Raw genomic sequence first — 21361 nt, 5'->3', positions numbered from 1 at the left:
TGCATTTTTTTTTTAACACAACATACATTAACAATGCAAAATGTGAAAAATTGTAGCAGTACAAGCAAAAAAGCCCATAGTTTGCTCAATTTGATATGGTAAAAAGTTATATTTTAGCTCTTAGATATAAAATAGAGAGGCAGAAAGTGTTAGACCAAAGGCCAGAAGAAAGGGCCTTTCCTCCTTTCCTCGCATCAGTGAGGTGAGACAGAAAGCAGACTGTACTGAATGAAAATGCAACAAAACACAAAAACTCAGATGATGGAAAACCATCAGATATATAAAAATGGAAAACGAGAAACAGTCAAGGCCATTAAGAAGCAGCAAGTATGTAACAGAAGAGCCTTACTTTATTTCTGCTTTTCTCTTTCTTACACATTATACACACCCTATCATATTATTCTCAGGCTCTCACACCAATAAAAAACTTTAGAGACAACGTTGGCTGGCTGGGCAGCACTTAAAAACAAATGCTGTGTATGTTGAAGTCTTAAGGACCCAGCAGAAGCCTCAACCGGTGGGATGTAACAGTATTATTTAACAGTGTTTTGCCTATTTAAGACATACGTGCGAAGTGCGAACCAAAATGGTTTAGACTGCATTAACTGTGACCCAGTCAGTAAGAAGGTCAAAGCCGTACGATTGGGGTCTCCTTGCTGTGCTCCGGCTGTCAGGAATAATCTGTTCATCTACTGCATCGAGGGTCTCGCAAAGCTGCTCTCACAGATATCTTTATCACAGTGGATCTAATAAGCATCTTGTTTTTTTATTTGCACTTTTCAACCCTGTCTTAAAGCTTTTATTGAAACCATTTAATGCTCCCCACTGCACTTTGCGTATTTCCGCATTTGCCTTTCCAAATGTGTGTGTGTGTTGCCAAAAGTTACTGTCTCATAATTTATCGCCTCCATATCTAGGTCAAGCGAATGGTCAGCTTGGATGGTATTGGCCGTGAGCACGCACAAATCTAAAAGAGCGGTTTTCTCTTTGAAGGCAGTTTCAGAAAAGGATGCCAATACTAAAACGAAGTGAGCTGGAAAATTGGCCCCTTTTGGTTGCAGCAGGATTGGGGTGTGCTGGCCTGCCTTGAGCGAGGTGTGTTCAAGCTGTAAATCATTCATCACAAAAACCTTTCACCGACAGTTCATTCGGCAACCGCAGCGCGTGTCTGCCGGTGTTCCAACAGTGTGAACGCTGAAACGCGACGCTCTTGAAAGGACCAATAACTGATGACTCTGTCTGGCTGATCAATGACCAACATCAAGCTTTAAATTTAAATTAGACACGACTGGTAAATTAGCTATTTGCAAAGTGTTCCTTAGGCATTGTATTGAGCGGCAGTTAAATAAAGCTAGACAAATTGGGGTGAGATGAATTGATGTCAAAGTGAATTGCACATATTTATGCCTGATATGGGCCATTTACAAATGACAAACCCAGCCAACCTTTGCTCGCGAAAACACGTGTATTATCCCTTTTGAAGATGGTTTATTGTGAGTGTTTTTTAAATGACAAAAGAACAGGCAAGACAGGCTGTCATTTTACACAAGGCCAAATGCTAGATGTAAAACTTAGCCTTCAGACGCCCACGTGCAATGCATTGAGCTTAGTGAGTTATAGCAGAAAATAAAGGCCGGTCTATTAATTACGTTTTACATCAGTGCTCGCTCAAGCGCCGCTGATGTCGTACCGTGCAGGATGGCATTAGGTGGGTGTGCGGTGTCGCTTTATTCATTGTTTGATTTATATACGCAGACGATCTGGATCTAAAGTCAACTGATGGATCCACAAACTACAGGATCATCATTCACTGAAGTAACACACAGGGCTCATTTCTGTTGAAGGATATTTTAATGTCTCTGTCGCTTTTGTCTGATGATTTAACTGACCTCGAAAGTGTAAAATAATAATCCCTCCCCTCTGCTCCAAATAGAATTAACATCTATTTAATTCTCATAATTAAAATCCAAGTATTAAACATCTGCGATCTCTCATTTGTCCACTTCTGCATTCCCCTATTCATCCGGACACACATCTCAAATGCTTTATTATTTACATGCTGTTTGTTCAGACTGTCTTATTTTTAGCTCCTCATATTGAAATCTACCGCCATCATCAGAACAGGTCGGCTCCATTTCTCTCTGTCTCATTTCTCTGTCTCTTTAAATGTCTGTCTTTGCATGCACATTTCTTCATTCGCTGTGTAATCTATGTCATGCAGGCAGGTGACACATTATGCAGAAATTGCACGTTTGCATCATCTCAAGCCAAAAACAGAAAGCTGTGTCTGGTTGTTATTACATCATGTTGAAAGATTGCGAACACTTCCTCCATTTACATCAATCTCTCTCACTTTTAGATTTGCATTCAGTACCCATCCCTTAATCTTAAACGGATCTATTGGCATCTCAAACTTATTAGCTTGTTAAACGGAGACACTTTCAACCGCAAGACCACAACTGGAACGAAACAGCAAGCACTGCAAAAACATCAATAATAGAACATTCAATTTTGTCCACTTAGTTCAGATAACACTTGGCAAGGCATTGAGCTTCCCTCATTGGCGATGAGTGCCAACACTATCTCGGCTATCAGTGGAGCACAACTGAGATGGTAACTGGGACTCATCACAAACCACTATTTTCAACACAAAATTTTGGATGCATATTATCTAATAAATGCATCTTAAATAGCCTTTAAAGAGATAGTTCATCCAAAAATGAAACTTGTATGAGAAAATGTTTTGATAAATGATGGTAAGCACACAGTTGACGGTAACCATTAACATCCATAGTATTTGTTTATCCTACTCAATGGGTACTGTCAATTGTATGCTTACTTTTATAATAATATCTTCTTTTATATTCAACAGAATAAAGAAACTCATACTGTACGGTACATTTGTACTTTGGCAGGCCACTCAGTCTCAATGGATTTGATTTAAGGGGTTGTATTTTCTATTCTGATCTGCTACGTTCAGTTTCTCCACTCACTGCAAGCCTCTCTATACTTAAGTTCTCCAATTGGCCACTTTGTAATCACTTTGCAAATAATGAAACGATAATAAAAAATGTGTTGTATTTACTTAAGAGAGAGCCAGGACAGTATAATTGAGTGTCTTAGTTTCCAAGTGCCAAAATGTGAAGTGATTGCAGAAAATATTATCAGAATGGTCCTTGATGAATTTGACAGTCAGAAAAGCACTTGCCCTGTTTTGTAAAAGCTGGCATAATGTGGACAAATCAATTTTCACTGTTTTGCATTGTCACAAATACAGCTGTACAATAAATACATATTAGCAAAGACATTATAGACCGGCAATTATAAATATGAAAATGTATAGATGATGATGTACTTTTTTGTAAATTTCATCAAAAAATATAGTTTCACAAAATATGTACATTTGCGATACTAAATGTAAAAGTAATTGTATGTTAGTGTTTGTTTCAAGTGGAATTCACACAAAAATTTTCCATAAACACACATTTCACATGTGAAAAACATGTGAAACACATTTGGGTGATTCTTACGAAATCCAGACTTAGAAGGTGTCCAGCATCAGATTTTTTTTTAAATCCCTTTAAGACCATTTTTTTGCACATATAAGATTAAGGTCTGAACTTACTATAACCATTATTTTTAGAGGATTTAAAAAATATTTTCTATAGAATTATTTACATTTTTTAGATTATCATTATCAAAAATTATCATTACCGCAACATGAAATTACATTAAGTATATGCATTTACAAACTCTTGTTTCAGTAATGAGAACTAAAAAGTTGTCTAGGTACTATGACAAACAAAATTTTTACTTTTATTTGGAGAGAAAAAATAAGAACTGCTTACCTGGTAGCCATCTTGAGTCTCACAATCAATTATGTCCCTTCCATTTTTTTTTAAATGTTAGTTCCTTGAGGGCTTAAACAATGATTAAAAATTGTTGTGGAGGATGAGAAAATTGGTTTTGGACACATTTATATTCCTTATTATTGTCTCTACATTTACCAATGATCACCAAATACCACATGTTTCTTTACTGTTAATGTTTATAGTATAACATGCACTGAAGCTTTTTATTTTTTATTATAAATATTTCCATGTCAAAGAACCCAAATCCAGTCATGGACACGTTGCGGTAATGAAAATGTTCCCCTTAAATGTGGAAAAAAACAACAAATTAGTTTGTTTGATGTCTTTTGAAATCATGTGCAAAATAGTACATGAAGAGATGTTTGTAACTGTATGCTTCTTATTTTGATACTCTTACTTTGCATATACTTTTTAAATCAAAATGTTTCATGACACCTCATAAGTCTGATTTTGTGAGAATCACCCAATGTGGTTTTTCTTTAAGGGGTATATTAGAGATTCTAACTGTAAAAATAAGTGTCTGTATAAGATTGTAACCAGTTTCTAAATAGAAAGATGACTGAATTGATGACAACTACGTCACATTTAAACCATTTCAAGAAACAGATGGGGGTACGAAATACATGTCATTTCATTCGAAAGCTTGTATACTTTCATGCTTTATAATAAGATGATATCATTCAAGATAAAACTGTATATATACTTTTTCTGAGACTCTGAGACATATAGTCAATTAGCATGATGGATAGCAGGTATCATGTAGCAACACAAACACACACACAGTCAGGCATACATGGTTATGGGGACAATTCCAGACGCAATGCATTTTATACTGTATAAACTTAATATTATATTCCCCTAACCTACCCCAGTCCCTAACCCCACCCATCACAAAAACCTTTTGGCAGTCCTAAATCTATGAACAATCTATGAATCAAGCCCCATATAGCATTATAAACATGTCATTATTCATAAATCCCTGTATACCACATATACCAACCCACACACACAAACACACAGACTAGTGAGGATCTCCTATAAAGTTTATCTGTTCAATTGTGATCAAACATCCCATTCCTTCATTAATAATTAACCACTATACAATCTTGACACTAAAACATCTTATAAAACACAAAACACACACCTTACACTTTCATTAAGGATTTTAGGATACTCTTATGATGAGAAGCAAATAAACAGCTTGGCAGAGATATATTTGTTATACTAGCATAAGCTCCCTGCTAACTAGCAAGATCAGCTGCGATGTTTTGAAGAAACGCAAGCACCGTGTTATAATGACGCTCTGTATCCCACGAATATAACAGTGTCTGTGTGCTCTAATTACTGCCATAAATCATGGCATTAAACTAAGAGTAATCGCCACTTCAAAAACATGGCACATGAATTAATGTAGATCATAATGAAATTTGAACATTCTTTCTACAATGTTGGTTTTAAACACTTTGATTACAGTTTGTCCTGCTGCAGACATTAGCCTTGCTTTCCAGGCAATTGGGTTTTACACACCATCAATTTGACACTCTTATCAAAACAGCCCATAATGCCCTGAGCCTGATATCTTTAACATTGCACATTATCTTTAGCTTAAACATAAAATGTATAAAACTAAATGAAATTTGCAAGTCTACAGTATATAAAATGAATAATATTTAGAATAAAATAAAGATAAGGTTTAAAATCATTCTAAATTTAGGAGAAAAGTATAACAATGATACAGGGGAACAATATTGTCAACATCAGAGATTTGTTTACAGCTGATGCACGATAAAACATTTACAGCCAATCAAATTTACAGCCAATCAATTCCCATCCTAAAGAGCACACACATTTCAATTGTAAAATTGCAGCACGCCAGCTTAAGGGGCGGTCACACTAGAAAATATTTTTCAAACTTTCCAGCGAATATGGGTGAGGAGCGTTTTGTCAATATAAGTTATTTGGCTTCGTCCATCTTTGCTTTTCAGTAGAGAGAAAGGTCACGCTGTGACACACCAGTTTTCTACTGGTCATATATTTCCACGCGATACAAACTTGAACTTTAATCCACAGTAAAATGCGAAATATCTTCGAATGAGTATAAATGGAAGTCAATACGTCTTTTGTTGTGTACGTTTATATGTGGAAGTTATTGTTTAATAGTTATCGTTCTTAAAATTTAGTTAGGCACCAATACATCAAATAGTTCACCTACAAATTACAATTATGTTCACCATTTACTCACCTTTTTGTCATTTAAACACATTTGCATTTTTATTATTTTTATGACCAAAATTGAATCAAGTTAGGAATCATTTTATATCATGATAACGATATGTATCATGGTAGTTTTTATCTTTAAAAAGGTTTTTATGGTATTAAAATATTTAATGCCATAGAATGTTCATAATTCTCACAAAAAACTTATACATGCATAAAAAATAAGATAAAAACAAACAAAACTCAAGCTCACCGAAATATAAACAGTAGATGAAAGAATGAAAGAATGATAACAAATAATAATGTAAAATAAAAGCGGCAAAAATGCTCAGGACCAACATGAGCAGCGGTTGCGCGACTTGCGCACTCCTCTCACACAGAAACAGTGCGCGCTTTAGCACTGTTTGATGACGTCATAAAAAACACTGTTGTTCAGTACAATTTATTCAGTCTTTTTACATATTTGGCCGATCACTGAAAATGCTTTTTTGCAAATACTTTTGGTTGCCGTACATTCAGTACACTCAGAATATTTAAATAAATTTGAGTTTTGGGTGCTTAAAGGAAAATCTCAGCACATGGTGTTCTGTCTGTTATGTCAGCAGTAAGTACTTAGTACATACACATTTGTGTGAAATAATATCTATTACATGTTTGTCCGGGAAATTGCATAAGATTCATGTGTAACCTCTAGGTCTGTTATTAACTTTCCTAATGTCTGTCTACCCGCAAACACAATTTAAGTTATGAAAACATGTCAGCAATGAGTAAAAACCAACTTGATTTCCCTTTGGCTATGCAAACAAGGCTTGGACCAATCAATGCTGAGCTTTATTGCTTTGCCATTAGCGTGATTGTCAAACACCGCGTGTATGTGCGAACATCAGCACGAAAGCATTATGTGAAAGCATGCCGTTTATAGACTTGTGCGAGCAAGGCAACAAACAGCCAAGTGTTTATTGGGGTCCTTAGAGAGAAACAGGAAATTGAGTTTATCCCGTGCAATGGTGGGCAGAGTCACGCAGGGAAACAGACGGACCATTTCTCTTCTATTAGCAACCATGTGTTATTCATGAGGGCGAATTTAGTGTGAACTATGTTTCATTGATATTCCACACACTTACTTTGCGCTGACTGTCTGGGGACCACGGCCATTCTGCTTTAGGTCTTTATTTATTTATTTCCATGCTTAGAGACTGCATGGCATGAAAAGGCACGGTGACCGTGGGGTCACAGGGTCAAACGGAGAGCCTGGTTGCAGCCGGCTTAATCAGTCTTGGCATAACAAGCTTTCAACAGTGTCTTTCATAGATTCATAGAGGGGTGAGAAACTAAAGAATAAGAGAGAGAGAGAGAGAGATTGGTGGGTTGGTTGGTACAAGTAGCTCACAGTACATGAGACCATAGAAAATCTCTCAAAAGCCGCACACAACAACATGGCTTCCATTGTTCCACAGCTGTAATCCATCTACAACTCTTGGGAGCTGAAAGTGGTGTTACTGACACACTGAAATACTATATAGGCATTATAGAGATTTTGTAGCAACCATAAAAATTTCTTTAAATATCAATATTTCATTTCCATTAAAATATCAAAAAATCATTGTGTTATATATTTTGTTCACATCTACTTATATTATCCCAAATGTATTCAGCAATGTTTGATTTCAAAGAATTTAAAGTTTTAACGAGTGCTTCACACGTTTATAGGATCGCTTGTTTATAGTATCGTGTCCGGGCTATCCTCGTTTTCTGCTTTTGCTGCCATTGAAACCAAGTGTTTGCCTTCATGTTGCACTGTGCAGACAGATCGGCATGTGACATCAAAATAGGGCTGCATGATTATAACCAAAATCATAATTGTCGATTATTTACCTTGATATTGTATTTGCAATTATTATTATTACCGATTAATAGATTTTACATTGAAGTTTTTAAATGTTTTCTGTGAAGCAGCTGCATGGTAATATTAAAAAATGTATTTAATATGATTGACTGAAAGACGCATCAGCTTATCAATTTTAAAATCTCTGATTCACCACTGTATTTGGTGCACAAACATACAGCTGAAATGCACAGATATTAGTACAAATGGACAGCGATTATTTAATTGTTTCACCCATAATTGTAATCCTAGTACACGCAGAAGTAGTTTTTGATTTATTGTGCAGCCCTACATCAAAGCATTGTCAGTGAATCAAAAGCAGTACTGTTGCGTCGTTCCAATGATACTTTGATGTCATATGGCGATCGATCCGGACAGTGCCGTATGCTGAAGCAGTAGGAGAGAGCGGGGCACAACCAAACGCTTTTGGTTTTGGGTCAATCATTCAAAAAGTTTGATTAATTATATTTTTACACAAGCAACACACACATCTCTGCTACAAATGAACATTTGACGTTTGTTTCTATTACTTACCATTCTTGGCCAATTACACCAAACGTGACAGAAGTGGAAACGTAACAACTTACCCCATAGGTGGGGTTAATTGTAACAGGCAGGGGGTTAGTTTTAACACTTGCTTAAAATTAAGTTTGCAGGCAAATATTTCAATACTATTTTGTCTATATACTTGACGTGGATATTGTTTATATATCTGTCTATAAAAGACAGGTATCCACACTGTATTCATACATCCAGCCCTTTTCTAACAATAGTTCAATTATAAATGGATACAAATGTCTAAATATGTGAGAAAAAGCAGCACAATTATGACAAAAAAAATTTCTATACGTGACAGAGTCTTTAATAACCACACTACAGTTTCAAAATCATATTCTGAGATAATGTGCATCAAAGTCTGATTTTAGCCATTCATTTCATTATGATTCCAATCTTTGATGTGACCTTATTCAATCAATATTAAAGATATGAACAAAAATAAATTTGACACACAATTTTTAATCAGACAGGCACATTTATTTTGTTGGCAGCTAGCAATCATTCGTGTGTAGCCTATTTCAAACAACGGTAAGAATTACGCTAACGTTAGCGAAAGTGCTGAGGGGTTAGTTGTAACACAGAGTTAACCCCTTTTGGCAGTGTGAAAAAAATACCAGAAAAATATAACGTTCAACCATGTGCAACCCTACTTGAAGCATTTAGCAAGGCACTTTGTGATTTGTGAGTCCTGTGGGATCGATTGCGTATCGACAGTGAAAGTAAAGACTACAGCTCCCATCATTCAGCACTTTTCACAGCGCCATCAAGCTACACCGTTGTTGTTGTTTAGCTACCTCTAATGGCGAAAATGACACATGGTGCCTTTAAATGATTGGGGATTAGGTGCAATTCACTAATACTTTTTTCACTAACAATTCAAATGTACTTACATTCCATCTGAATTTTTCTAATAACAACAGTCAATAATTTGCATAACACATGCTCAACCAATGTATATTTCCCAACAACCTCTACTATAAAGCCATTCATCACTCTCGGCAAGTTAACCTATATGCTCTCCAAAGATGCAATTTTACATGAGAAAACACACAGTACGATCTTCAAGTAAAACCATTTGGAAGACAATAAACACTGTTTCTATAGCCTTAGACTGCACATGACTGGCTACTTTAACACAACATGCTTTCTAAGACCAAGTGATATTAGTGATTTTGTTGCATATGTGTGGTTTAAATAGCATCTAAGCAGCATGATTCATAAACAGATGAATCATTTTTGTGTAAAAACATTTACACACCGGATTTATGCATGAATGCAATCTGTGTCATGATTAAAAATAAGACCAACTGTGTGAAAAGCATCCATATTTGCTGCTAATGACACCCCTTGCCCTTGTGCTATTTCTTCCTCTCATTATTACCTCACATCCCACTATTACCATTCACAACAGAACTAAAAATATCCCACATATCGCATTCTTTCACTGGACTGGTCTCTAGATGAGAAGGGTGTAAATTGCTTTGTGGAAGGGATCCAAGAGGCCTCATGGAGGGTCAGGATCAGGAAGGTGACAAGTGTGAGGCAGCAGATCTCTCTGGAGTTTATTTTGTACTATTTGAGTACTGAGAAAAGCGCTATATAAATGTAAGGAATTATTATTATTATTATTACTTCAGGTGGGCAAAAGAAACCTCATGTGATATGCAGGCTGAGGTACTCAGATGAGACAGTAAATATAATGCAACTTTTATTAGTCATGCAGTTGGCTCATAACTTGCATTGTACCGTTTATGGTACAAGCAAGCATGATACCTCAATTCGAGCACTTCTGACTTGGGTCATAAAAAATAATCCATCTAAACAGCAACTCACAAAAACACACTGAACACTAACAGTCATAGCACCATATATCCAGATAGGGACTTTTCCACAGACAGGCATCATGCAGCATCGTGTGTAGTTGTATGTAGTATGTAGTTAATGTTTCAATAATATGGGTAATGGTGTGGACCATCAATGATTAGCATATGTGTCAGATAATCGCTCTCCGGGGCTGACAGAAAATCATTATCTCCATGGCAGCTTGTGTTATCAAAAATCCATCTACATGGTGGTACCCCCATTTTGTTAAAATCTTAAGTAAAGCAATGGGGGGAAATGGAAAGATAATATGACTTTTAAGGAAAATAACTACACATTTAGTATGACAAAGCATAAAAAACACAGGAAAGCAATTACGAGAAACAGCTCCACAAATATCCACCATTAAACCAAAAATAAGCCTATTAAGTAAAGTGCTGAGGAAGAATTTCATTATACATGATATTATGCAATGCTTAACGCAAGGGGGTTAGAAAATAGATGTTAACAACGAAAAATATCGAGAAAATAACTGCTCCACCAGCCAGAGCTGAGATGTTTGCCTTGTCTTTTCCCATTTATTTGGGAGAAATCCCCAGAAGCTTACCGTTCTGTCAGCAATCTGGCACGCTCTCTCTCTCTCATTCAATGAAAGGACAGGTGTCAGACTAACCAAAACCTACGAGGATGGAATAAAAAACATCCTTTACTGAGTAGATAAGACCTAACGAAATATTGGATTACTACAAATCTCATTACATTTGCTGTTCCTCTTAGCTATATAATTCTCAAGATGTTCGTCCAGTTAATCAACACACATCTTACTGAGACCTTCAGAGGCTTGTGATTTTGTTATAGACAGATTATCAGATTCTGAATAGAGATGCTGTATGGATAAACCGAGGGTGCCACATGCATCCTAAATAGTGATGCCAGAACATTTTGATTGCCCCCTGGTGGCTGGCTGCAGTATTGGTCACAAACAATCCTCTTTTTTTGTAAATAAATGGGATGTGAACCTAAATTAAATATCAAATAACACTTAACAAAAACAATTCCAACAATGGTTTATATAATTTTAGATCTTTTTATTATGTGGATGTACTTTGAAGTGTTCGTTTTACTAATAGGTTTGGTTTAAAGGGACTGTAAGTTGGATTTTAAGTGTTTTATTAATCGAAATCAATATCTTTATTTATAAATATGTCCTTATTGGTGTCAAATGACCTCTGCCAATGATCTGACTTTTCTTTGTAAGCTTAGAATTTCTTCTCTTTACTTACATTGAACGGGTAAGTCCAAGGAGGCTTCCATGTCGTTCCGGCATATTGATAAACTATAATAGCAGAGAGGGACAAAGAGCACTAACCTAACAACGCGTTTCCACAACACGTTTTCATTCAGAACACGTAAAATAGCTGAAACAGACAAGGAGATCAGTGAGTTCATAACAGCTACCATAGTTGCAACACGCATTTGGAAAAGCGAGGCGCTAGAGAGCACTGTTCATTTAAATGCAAAATACAATTTCACCACTAGATGGGGTAAAATTCTACTTACTGTCCCTTTAAGCTGGTAATTATTATTGAGTTCAACAGGAAAATGGGTGGGACATTGAAAAATCACTTCTGCACAGACTCTGGCTTCAAATGATGTTATAAGATGTCAACAGCTATTTTTTTTTAGATATTTTGGCTTCATTTTTTTAATTCGCCATGAAACGGAAGTATCAATTGCCTAATTTTCCCCGTGGTGACGTGTATCCGAGTAAAACCGGCCTCTGAAATGAAATAAGGCAGGGCTGGATTTGAATTTGTCCATCGAGAGCTGATTGGATCATTTGAAGTTGGGTTATGTTGCTAATTGCTAATCGCAGCGATATTCTCCCGGACCCCGCCCACCTGCCATACATTTGACTGGAAGTAAAGAGAGATCGTTTTTAGGAGGGGAGGAGATTTGCATTTTTGATTAAAGATTATGAGGGTACATGAATTTTTAAAAATGAATGAAGCTCACAGATAAATCATTTGTAAAAAAAAAAAAATACCACAATATTACAAAACAAATTACAGTTTTTTATTTTACTTTTCATTGCGACTTTAATAGTGCAAGTCTATTGAGATCCATCCATATTTTTCACAGTCTATGGGATAGACATAAACATACAATCCCCTTTCTTTAGTATCAATGCATCTTCTCAATAGACTGAAAAGCACAGTGTTGCCAGATCTTGCTGGAAAACAAGCAAGCTGATTTGCCAAAATAAGTGACTTGCCTCACCACAATATCCCTATGAATAAGTAGACTACATAAAACCGGTTTTGAATCCTATAAATATAGAGCAATTCATAAGAACCTTTTGAACTGATTTGTTGAAAAGTATTGACTCTGTTTTATGTTTCCAGGAATCCATGACAATAGGAACACTTGTTTATAGATCAATAAGAATTACTTTATGAATCGGATTTACTGTCACATAAACTTGCATACAGCATACTTAGGCATTTTAAATGCATTTTAATACTTACATCTAAAATTATTTAACTATACAAATGGAAATCTGTCTTATGCATACAACCCACATGCACACCCTAAAAGGGAAATGACAAACAGTATATATTTATGTATGTTGGGAATGAACTGAGAATTTAGTTATGCTTTTTTGTATGTGTGTATGGGTGGTGGCATCTGGCAACTGCTATTAGTAGTCAGTTATATGTTATTGACCAAGCACTATCAAAACGAAAAAAGCCCTAAGTAGAATATAATAAGAGGACATAAAAAATCCAGTTTCCTCCATTTACAAGTCTTTTTGCACAGAAACAAATTAGCTTACGGGCAATAGAAGTGATATATGTAATTGTGCTCCAGGTCACAGTTTAAGGTGGCTAACCAATATTACAAATATGATCACATGATCCAAGGGAAGAGTTTCTATTGGGATTACGAAGTGTGGTTGTTGCTTGGTTGGTGAGGACATATTTAATTTTGGCACACTGTCAGGACAAATGGGATTACATGGCCACTCGGAGAGCGAGACTTGCATGCAGGTGAGACAGTCTGCTCCCGTGCTGTCATCAGACGCCCGGGGAATCATTGCTAAAGGTCAACAGCGTTTGCATCTGAATGCCACAGCTCACAGACACATTTGGAGTCGAAAGCTATCCCAATAAATATCCGCTCATCTCCTGTAAGCGTGTAATGCCTGCCTCTGTATTTCGAAGGCAGAAACCTGGAGGATTACGGTGATGTTAAGAGACGGCAGTGGCGAATCAATTTTGAGTGAATGACAGGAACGATGCTTTGAAAAATGCATTTCTGAAAAAAGGGGCGGGGGAAAGCTGCCACTCATGAACAAATTAGGCTCTCATAATGGAGTAGAAATTTCTCCCTCCCTGCCATTCTGTGCATAGATGAATTGGAGGATAAGTTGCACAAAATGGCTCCAAGGAAGCATGTCAGAAAGCAGCAGGGGTTTTGTATGCCTCTCATAGGCTTAACGCAGGTTTAACTAAGCAGTCAGGAGAACCTTTGTAGGCTCTGGGATCTGTTTCGGCAGTAGCTTGGTGAGCTCTGCTTATACACGCACACAGAATAAAAACTCGTAAAATGGCAGATTTTGCTGCTTTACTGAAACTCTATAAAGCCATTGTAGGTTTTTGCCATTGTTTACTTTTTTTCCAAAATGGGCTCAGTTTCATAGGCCAGACTTTACCCTGTTGAAAAAGGTTTATAGTCAACACCTAAAATGGTTTGCTCAGGTGAGTCTGTTTGCTGGTTTCAGTTGGGTATTTTTAGCTGGTTAGGTTAGGATATCCTCTGAGATACCAGAGCTGAACCAGCTGAAAACCTGTAGGGTAGGAGACTATCTTGAGATAGCTAAAATCAGCTTGGACAGGCTAAAGATCAACTAAGATCTGCAAAATGACATTGGGTTAAGTGGTGGGGCTTCATTCTTGTTTTTGTCTAATTGTATGTTGTTTTACAATTAACATAATACATTATTAATAAAACTTTGATATTTACCCGTAAGAGCTTTGGATTAATGTTACAGTCAGTTGGTTTTATGCAAAATATCAGAGACAAATCGGCAACTTACTTACTCTGTCTCTTTCATTATTTCTTTCCAGGCTGTGGGCTGGAGTTCCTACTGGTACTCTGTGGGCTGGAGTTTTCCTGGTCCTGTCCACGTCACTGCATTTGCTACATGGCCCCCAGCACTGTCAGCTGCCAAGCCCACAACTTTCTATCAGTCCCAGAAGGCATTCCTCCACACAGCGAACGCATCTTCCTTCAAAACAACAAGATACATCGACTACTACGGGGCCACTTTAGCCCAACCACAGTCACTCTGTGGATGTACTCCAACAACATCACATACATTGAACCATCCACCTTTCAGGGGTTCACCTTGCTGGAGGAGCTGGACCTGGGAGACAATCGCTACCTGCGTTCACTCTCTGCAGAAACCTTTCATGGGCTGGGCCGGCTCCATGCCCTCCATCTATACCGTTGTGGCCTCAGCGCACTGCCCAATAACATCTTCCAGGGTCTCCGCAACCTCCAGTACCTTTACCTGCAGGTAAGCCTCCTCATGTAATGAGCAAACAAAAAAGCTTACACATTGTAATATACTGTTCTGTTCTAATATATAACCATTGCTTTGTTTCTCTATGTGTGTGAAGGACAACCATTTGGAGTATCTGCAAGATGATCTTTTTGCGGATTTACATAATCTAAGCCACCTGTTTCTACATGGGAACCGTCTGTGGAGCCTGCACCAGAACACATTTCGAGGGCTGGGGGCTTTGGACCGACTGCTTTTGCACCACAACCAACTGCAGTGGGTCGACCGGCTGGCATTCCACGACCTGCGGAGACTCACTACCCTCTACTTGTTCAACAACTCCCTGACAGAGCTAGCTGGAGAGTGCCTGTCCCAGCTGCCTGCCCTGGAGTATTTACGCCTCAACGATAACCCCTGGGAGTGCGACTGTAAGGCTTTATCACTGTGGGACTGGCTCAAGAAGTTTCGGGGTTCCACATCATCCGTTGGATGTGTGGCACCGACAGATATGGCAGGCAAGGATCTTAAGCAACTGAAGAAAGAGGACTTCCCCAACTGTTCTGGATCCGAGTCCCTACACCAGAGCAAGGCCAAGACTTGGGCAGGAACGGATAAAGTCTCGCTGAAACAAGAGCCCCATTCTGTCCAGCCTCCACAGACACATCCCCACCAAAATGAACAATACCCCTCAGCACCCTCACCCCTGCCTCAGCCACCCCCTGCCATAAACGGTGCAGGACCAGAAAGCACCCCAGGGATAGAGCCTGCTCAGAGGCCTGGACGGTCTCGGAACTGCACACGTCAACGCGTCAGGGGCAGCAAGGGAAAAGTACCCAACGAGGTCCACACGCTTAAGGAAATGGCCGATAAGGAGTACTCCTCCCCGGATTTCACCGGAAAATATGATGAAACATCATCGGATGCTTCAAACACCCGCAGGAAGCACAAATGCACCACCCAGACCTCTGTGCGTCCCCCCAGCGGGGTCCAACAGGCAACCAACAGGGGGAGCTCTCATTATCTGCCTCTGTTTATCTCTAGAATTCTGGGACTGTTTTTGCTTCTAAGCACTGAGATGATTCTGCGCTGAAGCGGATGCTGGGCCTTCACGGCATAAGAAATACTGTACAGTCCTCAGATCTGCTCTAGCTCCAGCATTATCAGGCCTACTCAAGTGTGAGTGTGTGTAACGTTTGTGTGAGTGTGTGAGTGATGAAGTGTTATACATTGTGATAGGAGATTTGCCATTTAGACCTAAATTAAGTTAACACGTGGGTTGGAGTACATGAAGAAAAGCAAAGCAAACTGGACGCTTGCACTGCCACTTTGGTTTTTATGTTTTTCACTACCTGTTGGCCTGGTCTCCCCTTCAAATTGAAAAAGTATTTGAATGAAAGAAAGCACAAAAAACCAAATAAATGTGTACATTTCTAAGTACAAAACAAAAAGAAACCATCAAATAAGGAGAATATTGCTAATTCAACAAGACACATTGTTTTTTTGTTTAAAGGCGCTCTAAGCGAATCTGTGAGATGTCACCTCTTGTTGACGTTCGAAGTGTTGTCAAACAAAACGGAGCGTAGCTAACTCCTCCCCTCCATTCCGTGCTTTCTGAACGAGTCATGAACGCGCCCAACCCCCACTCCCAAATCCTTCTTGTTGTTTATTGGCTGGAACACTTTGTTATGTTTCCTGGTGGTAGGTTTGATCACTTTGTTTTTGTTGAAGTTTGCGGAGCTTGGGCTGTCTACAGAGACCGCGTTTTTTTACAGTGTATTCAGAGGACAGGCAGCTAGCAGATAGTGAGGAGATGTTTACTGTATGAAACAAACAAAAAAAAAACGTGTGAATTCGCTTAGAGCCCCTTTTAATATATATAACATTGCCAAATATTTAACAAGACCATCATTAGGATTAAAGTCCTGTTTTTAATATGCTGGAGTGGGAATATTACCTGACTGCACTGAATGACATAAAATCAAACCAAGCATCATAAACAACAAAACAAAATGTTGTAATCAGTGCTCTTAAAACTGAAGAGCAAATATAAAAGCACATCAAATTATTCTTACCTCAGCCGAAAAGTTTATACCTAGATACCACCTTTTATTCTCTTTCGTTTTCATCCCCTTAACTTCTTGTTATGCCCAAAAAAGAGGTGAATCTTTTATTTTGGATTGTATTGTTTTATAACAGCACAAAAAAGCCAATGGTTATACTAGCTGCTATATTGTTTAAAGAAGCAAATGAGACCCATCTGACCTCATCTGCTTCAAAAAACACAGTGTATGCCTCCGTGCGTGCCTGCGTGTGTGCGTCCAGTATAAAAAGCTATGAAAAAATTAGAGTCGTGTTTGTTTCTTGTCCTCTGTGTTGTTTGTTTTGTTGGGCTGTGACTCAGAGGACTTAGAAATGGACTTCTGATGGGGGCACGGACTCGTGTGGGGAACACAGGTCTAATTGAAATGAACTTTATTTTGACAAAGCGCCTTCAGTCTAAGCCCACCATCGAAAACATAGACGCCTCTCTTTCTTTGAGCGGTAAATAATCAAGCAAGATGAAAGCGAGAAAAAACAAACAACTATAAAGGTATCTTGTGATGATATATATATACACATTTCAAATTTAACATGGCCAAAAAAAGACTTTTTGGAGCCATAGGCCTGCTGAATTGCTTCTTCAGTGTCTGAATAGTCCACAGGAGGGACGATCACTTGGCAAACACTGGGGACACAATATGGATGCTGAGGAGAACTGCTCCTCCTGTACCAATACACACTTTGTACAAATAAGGAGAACCGTATCGTCACAATCCGCAATGGAAATATTAAACAGTACTATGACACTGACATCATTAATGACATTTTTGATTACAACAGGGTTTCCGAATCTCTGAAGAGCCTCTCTTCAGAACTCAAGTATAATTTTTTATTGTTATTTTTATTTTACCTTTTATTTTGAACTTTTGTTTATATATTTATTTGGGATGTCCCTAGGGCACCATTTTTTCTGACTAAACTGCACAAAACAATTTCCTCTCCTCTCTCTCTCTTCTGTGTCTCTCCATCCTAGTGATTCGATGGTTTAACAAGTTGTTCTAAAAAAAAGGAAAACATTTATAAAGATATTAAAATCTATATCTTCTTATGTTAAACGTGTTTGTCTTCATTTACTGCATACGTGTTCAGGCGAAGGAGGAACGTTGGCATGGACCGGAATAAGGCTTTACATTATACATCATATTTGCATAGCTCATGAATATTAATTAGTTGAGAGGAAAGTTAAATGGGCGCAGGATGCCACTTACACATTCGATCAGTGCATTTCTTAGCAAACTGTTTTAAATTAAATCATTATATATATATATATATATATATATATATATATATATATATATATATATATATATATATATATATATATATATATATATATATATATATATATATATATACACATATATATACATATATATACATTTCCAATAACCTGCAGCAATCGGACAAGCAATGCTTTATAAATGAGGCCCATGGTCACATGATAAAGCTTGATGTTTGCTCTAAATTACACACTACTCACTACAGTACACTTGACCTAAAATAAACTGACATCAGTTTGTATGTATAGCTAGAACACACACAAATTGTATCCATAAGAAGTCACCAAACACTAATATATGTTCTTGATTACCCAGAGAGCTGAAAAACACAGCCACCCGCAAACACTATTAATTTAACGGATGAAAGTAATTTCACACCGCAGGTGCTGCACAAGCTCACTTATTGATGTGTACGTACAGTACGGGTCTGTGCAATCAACCAAACATGCAAAACTAATACAGCTAACCCTCTATAAATCATCTCCGACGGGTTGCATATTTATGAATGTGCCACTGCAAATCTATAGATATTCAAGGTTATTATGATTTTTAATCTGACTTTACAGCATAAATCCCATTTCCTCTCTTTCCCTTTCCTGTCCCACCACCGTGATGGAAATCGATTCCCTCATTGGAGTGTAAATTACTTTTTGTAAAATTCTGTTCAATGAAAAGAGGGAAAAAGTTAGTTTTCTACACGGTGGAGGACGGGAAACAGCAATTTGAATTGATGAGCATCTCTAATGTGATAACATGGTGGGTCTCGGCTCATTCTCTCTCTTACGAGCAAAAAAGCTCGCCCCACCTCTTCATCTTTCCCCCCTCTCTTGCTCTCTTTCTTTACACTGATATATATCATCTAGATTTACATCATCCAGTTCATAAAATGCAGTTTCACAGAAGGCACAGTCATTTGTAATAATGAACGGTACTGTAGGAAATCAACACAATATTTAAAGGTGCAATGTGGGACTTTTTGTGGCATCTAGTGGTGAGACTGTGAATTGCAACAGCTCACCCCTCCTTTGCAAAACGTGTAGTGAAGCTATGGTAGCCTCCACAGGACAAACATGTCGTTGTCTGAGACAACACAGTAACAAAATGTGATCTATAGTTTGTCCATTTAGGGCTAATGTAGAAACATGACAGCCCAAAATGGTGACCATTATGTAAGGGGACCCGCGGTGTATGTAGATAAAAACGGCTCATTCTGAGGTAATAAAACAATACAGTTCATTATGTAAGGTCTTAATACAAAACAGATAATATAGTTATGTATATTATATTGCATTGAGCATTGATTTTTTTATATGAAATCTGATAAATAAAATATATAGTTATACAACGGGACTGTGCACAAGGGCATTTATAGACAAAAACTTCAAATAAATAAAAAATCTGAACAATGTCTGTGGTATAAGCAGAATAATTGACTCTGGTCAGTTGAATTATTAAACAAATATTTCACACCCGAGGTGTGCACTTTACCACCGGTTGCATTATATCATCAGAGTGAATTATTCCTTACATTTACAGTATATGACCATGTATGGACTTAAAAAGTCACATATAAAAAAAAAATACAACATACAAAATGTTTGTAATATTTTAAACCATACAGATTATGTTTACAACAATTAGTTAATGCATTAGCTCATGGGTCCTCAACCAGGTGTCCGCGGCCCACATGGGGTCTGCCAAATGATGTTTAATCATGTTTTTTTTATGTAAAACATACAAAACGTTACAAACCAATGTTCCCTCAAGATGCACATGTGCTCGGCCACGTAGGCTTATTGAAGGTCCCGCATGCAGTGCAATTTTGGACTGCGGACAAAAACAAAATATCGGAAGACAATGCAACTGCCCTGTCAGGAAGCAGGAGTAGCGACAGAAAAAAAACTTTACTTCTGCATCATAAAAACAATTAAATCATATTGGTATGTTTGCCATTCTTTCAGAATGTAATTTTACTCTAAATGTGACCTCTGCATTTAACCCATCCCATTGAGTAGTGAACACATGCACTGCAAGTCGTGGACACGCACACACACACACACACCCGGAGCAGTGGGCAGCTATCCCCACAGCGCCTGGGGAGCAATTAAGGTTAAGGTGCCTTGCTCAAGGGCACCACCATCACAACATGCCGGCCATGAGCCAGACTCTCTAACCACTAGGCTAACACTGCCAACAACACCAACATGCATAATAGTGCTAATGTACTGGCTATACATAATACTGCTGTGTGACAATTAATTTTATTTATAAAACAGTTAGTTCCAGTCCTTGAATCTGATTGGTCAATAGTTTTGCTTTACTCTGTGTCTAATACGATAAAGCAGCTTCTCGTACCTTATTGGTTCTTCCCTTACTGTTATCTCTGCTATTAAAGTGTTTTAGTATTAAGGGATCCCTGCTCCATGCCTCTTTCATCTAAGGTGTGCTTGCCCCTAAAAACATTTAAGACCGCTGCATTAGCTAATGAAATAACAATGAACAATACAATTCTTCTACAGCATTTATTAATCTTAGTTTATGTTCATTTTGGCATTTACTGATACATTTATAGTATAAAATGAAGCATTGAAACATTAATTAATGCACCACGAACAAACATGAATAACTGTATTGAATTAAGAATTAATACATGTTGAAAAACAATAATGTTCATTTTTTGTTCATGTTGATTAAAGAGCACTAATGGACCGATTCACAATTTTACATTTCCTTTGGCATGAAGGTGTGTATTAGTACATGTAAATGATATGCAAAAGATGCAAACCCCAAAGTAAACTATAACGCGAGTTATCGTCTCCAACGTAAATCTCTTTTCTTGGACTACAACAAACACACGGATTGTAGGCAGCAGTTTACTTCCTGGGATTGGTGATGTAGAGAAGACCAACATTATCAAAATTCCTCCCGCTTTAGACTCACTGCCTGTAAGTTAACTCCTGTTGGCATTGCATTGTGAGCAAATCTTTCAAACATGGTAAGGAGCGTCACATTTCCGGCTGACGTCAGAGGTATTCAGACCAATCAACATACAGATTAGCTG

At 37.7% G+C, this 21361-nt stretch overlaps 1 protein-coding gene across 1 annotated transcript in view; it reads left to right on the top strand.

Annotated features, from left to right (window-relative positions):
• rtn4rl1b (reticulon 4 receptor-like 1b) overlaps nucleotides 1-18075 on the top strand; it is a 183381-nt gene extending 165306 nt beyond the window's left edge. Inside the window, exons 2-3 of the mRNA XM_065281044.2 lie at nucleotides 14484-14935; nucleotides 15039-18075. Coding sequence (XP_065137116.1) covers nucleotides 14484-14935; nucleotides 15039-16010 — 1424 coding nt within the window. The 3' untranslated portion in view covers nucleotides 16011-18075. The remainder of the gene's footprint in view (nucleotides 1-14483; nucleotides 14936-15038) is intronic.
• Nucleotides 18076-21361: the final 3286 nt, after the last annotated feature.

Source organism: Paramisgurnus dabryanus, chromosome 8 (genome assembly GCF_030506205.2).
Source record: "Paramisgurnus dabryanus chromosome 8, PD_genome_1.1, whole genome shotgun sequence".
Lineage (NCBI taxonomy): Eukaryota > Metazoa > Chordata > Actinopteri > Cypriniformes > Cobitidae > Paramisgurnus > Paramisgurnus dabryanus.
Note: the sequence above shows the minus strand (reverse complement) of the source record. Positions and strands in the feature narration are given on the sequence as shown.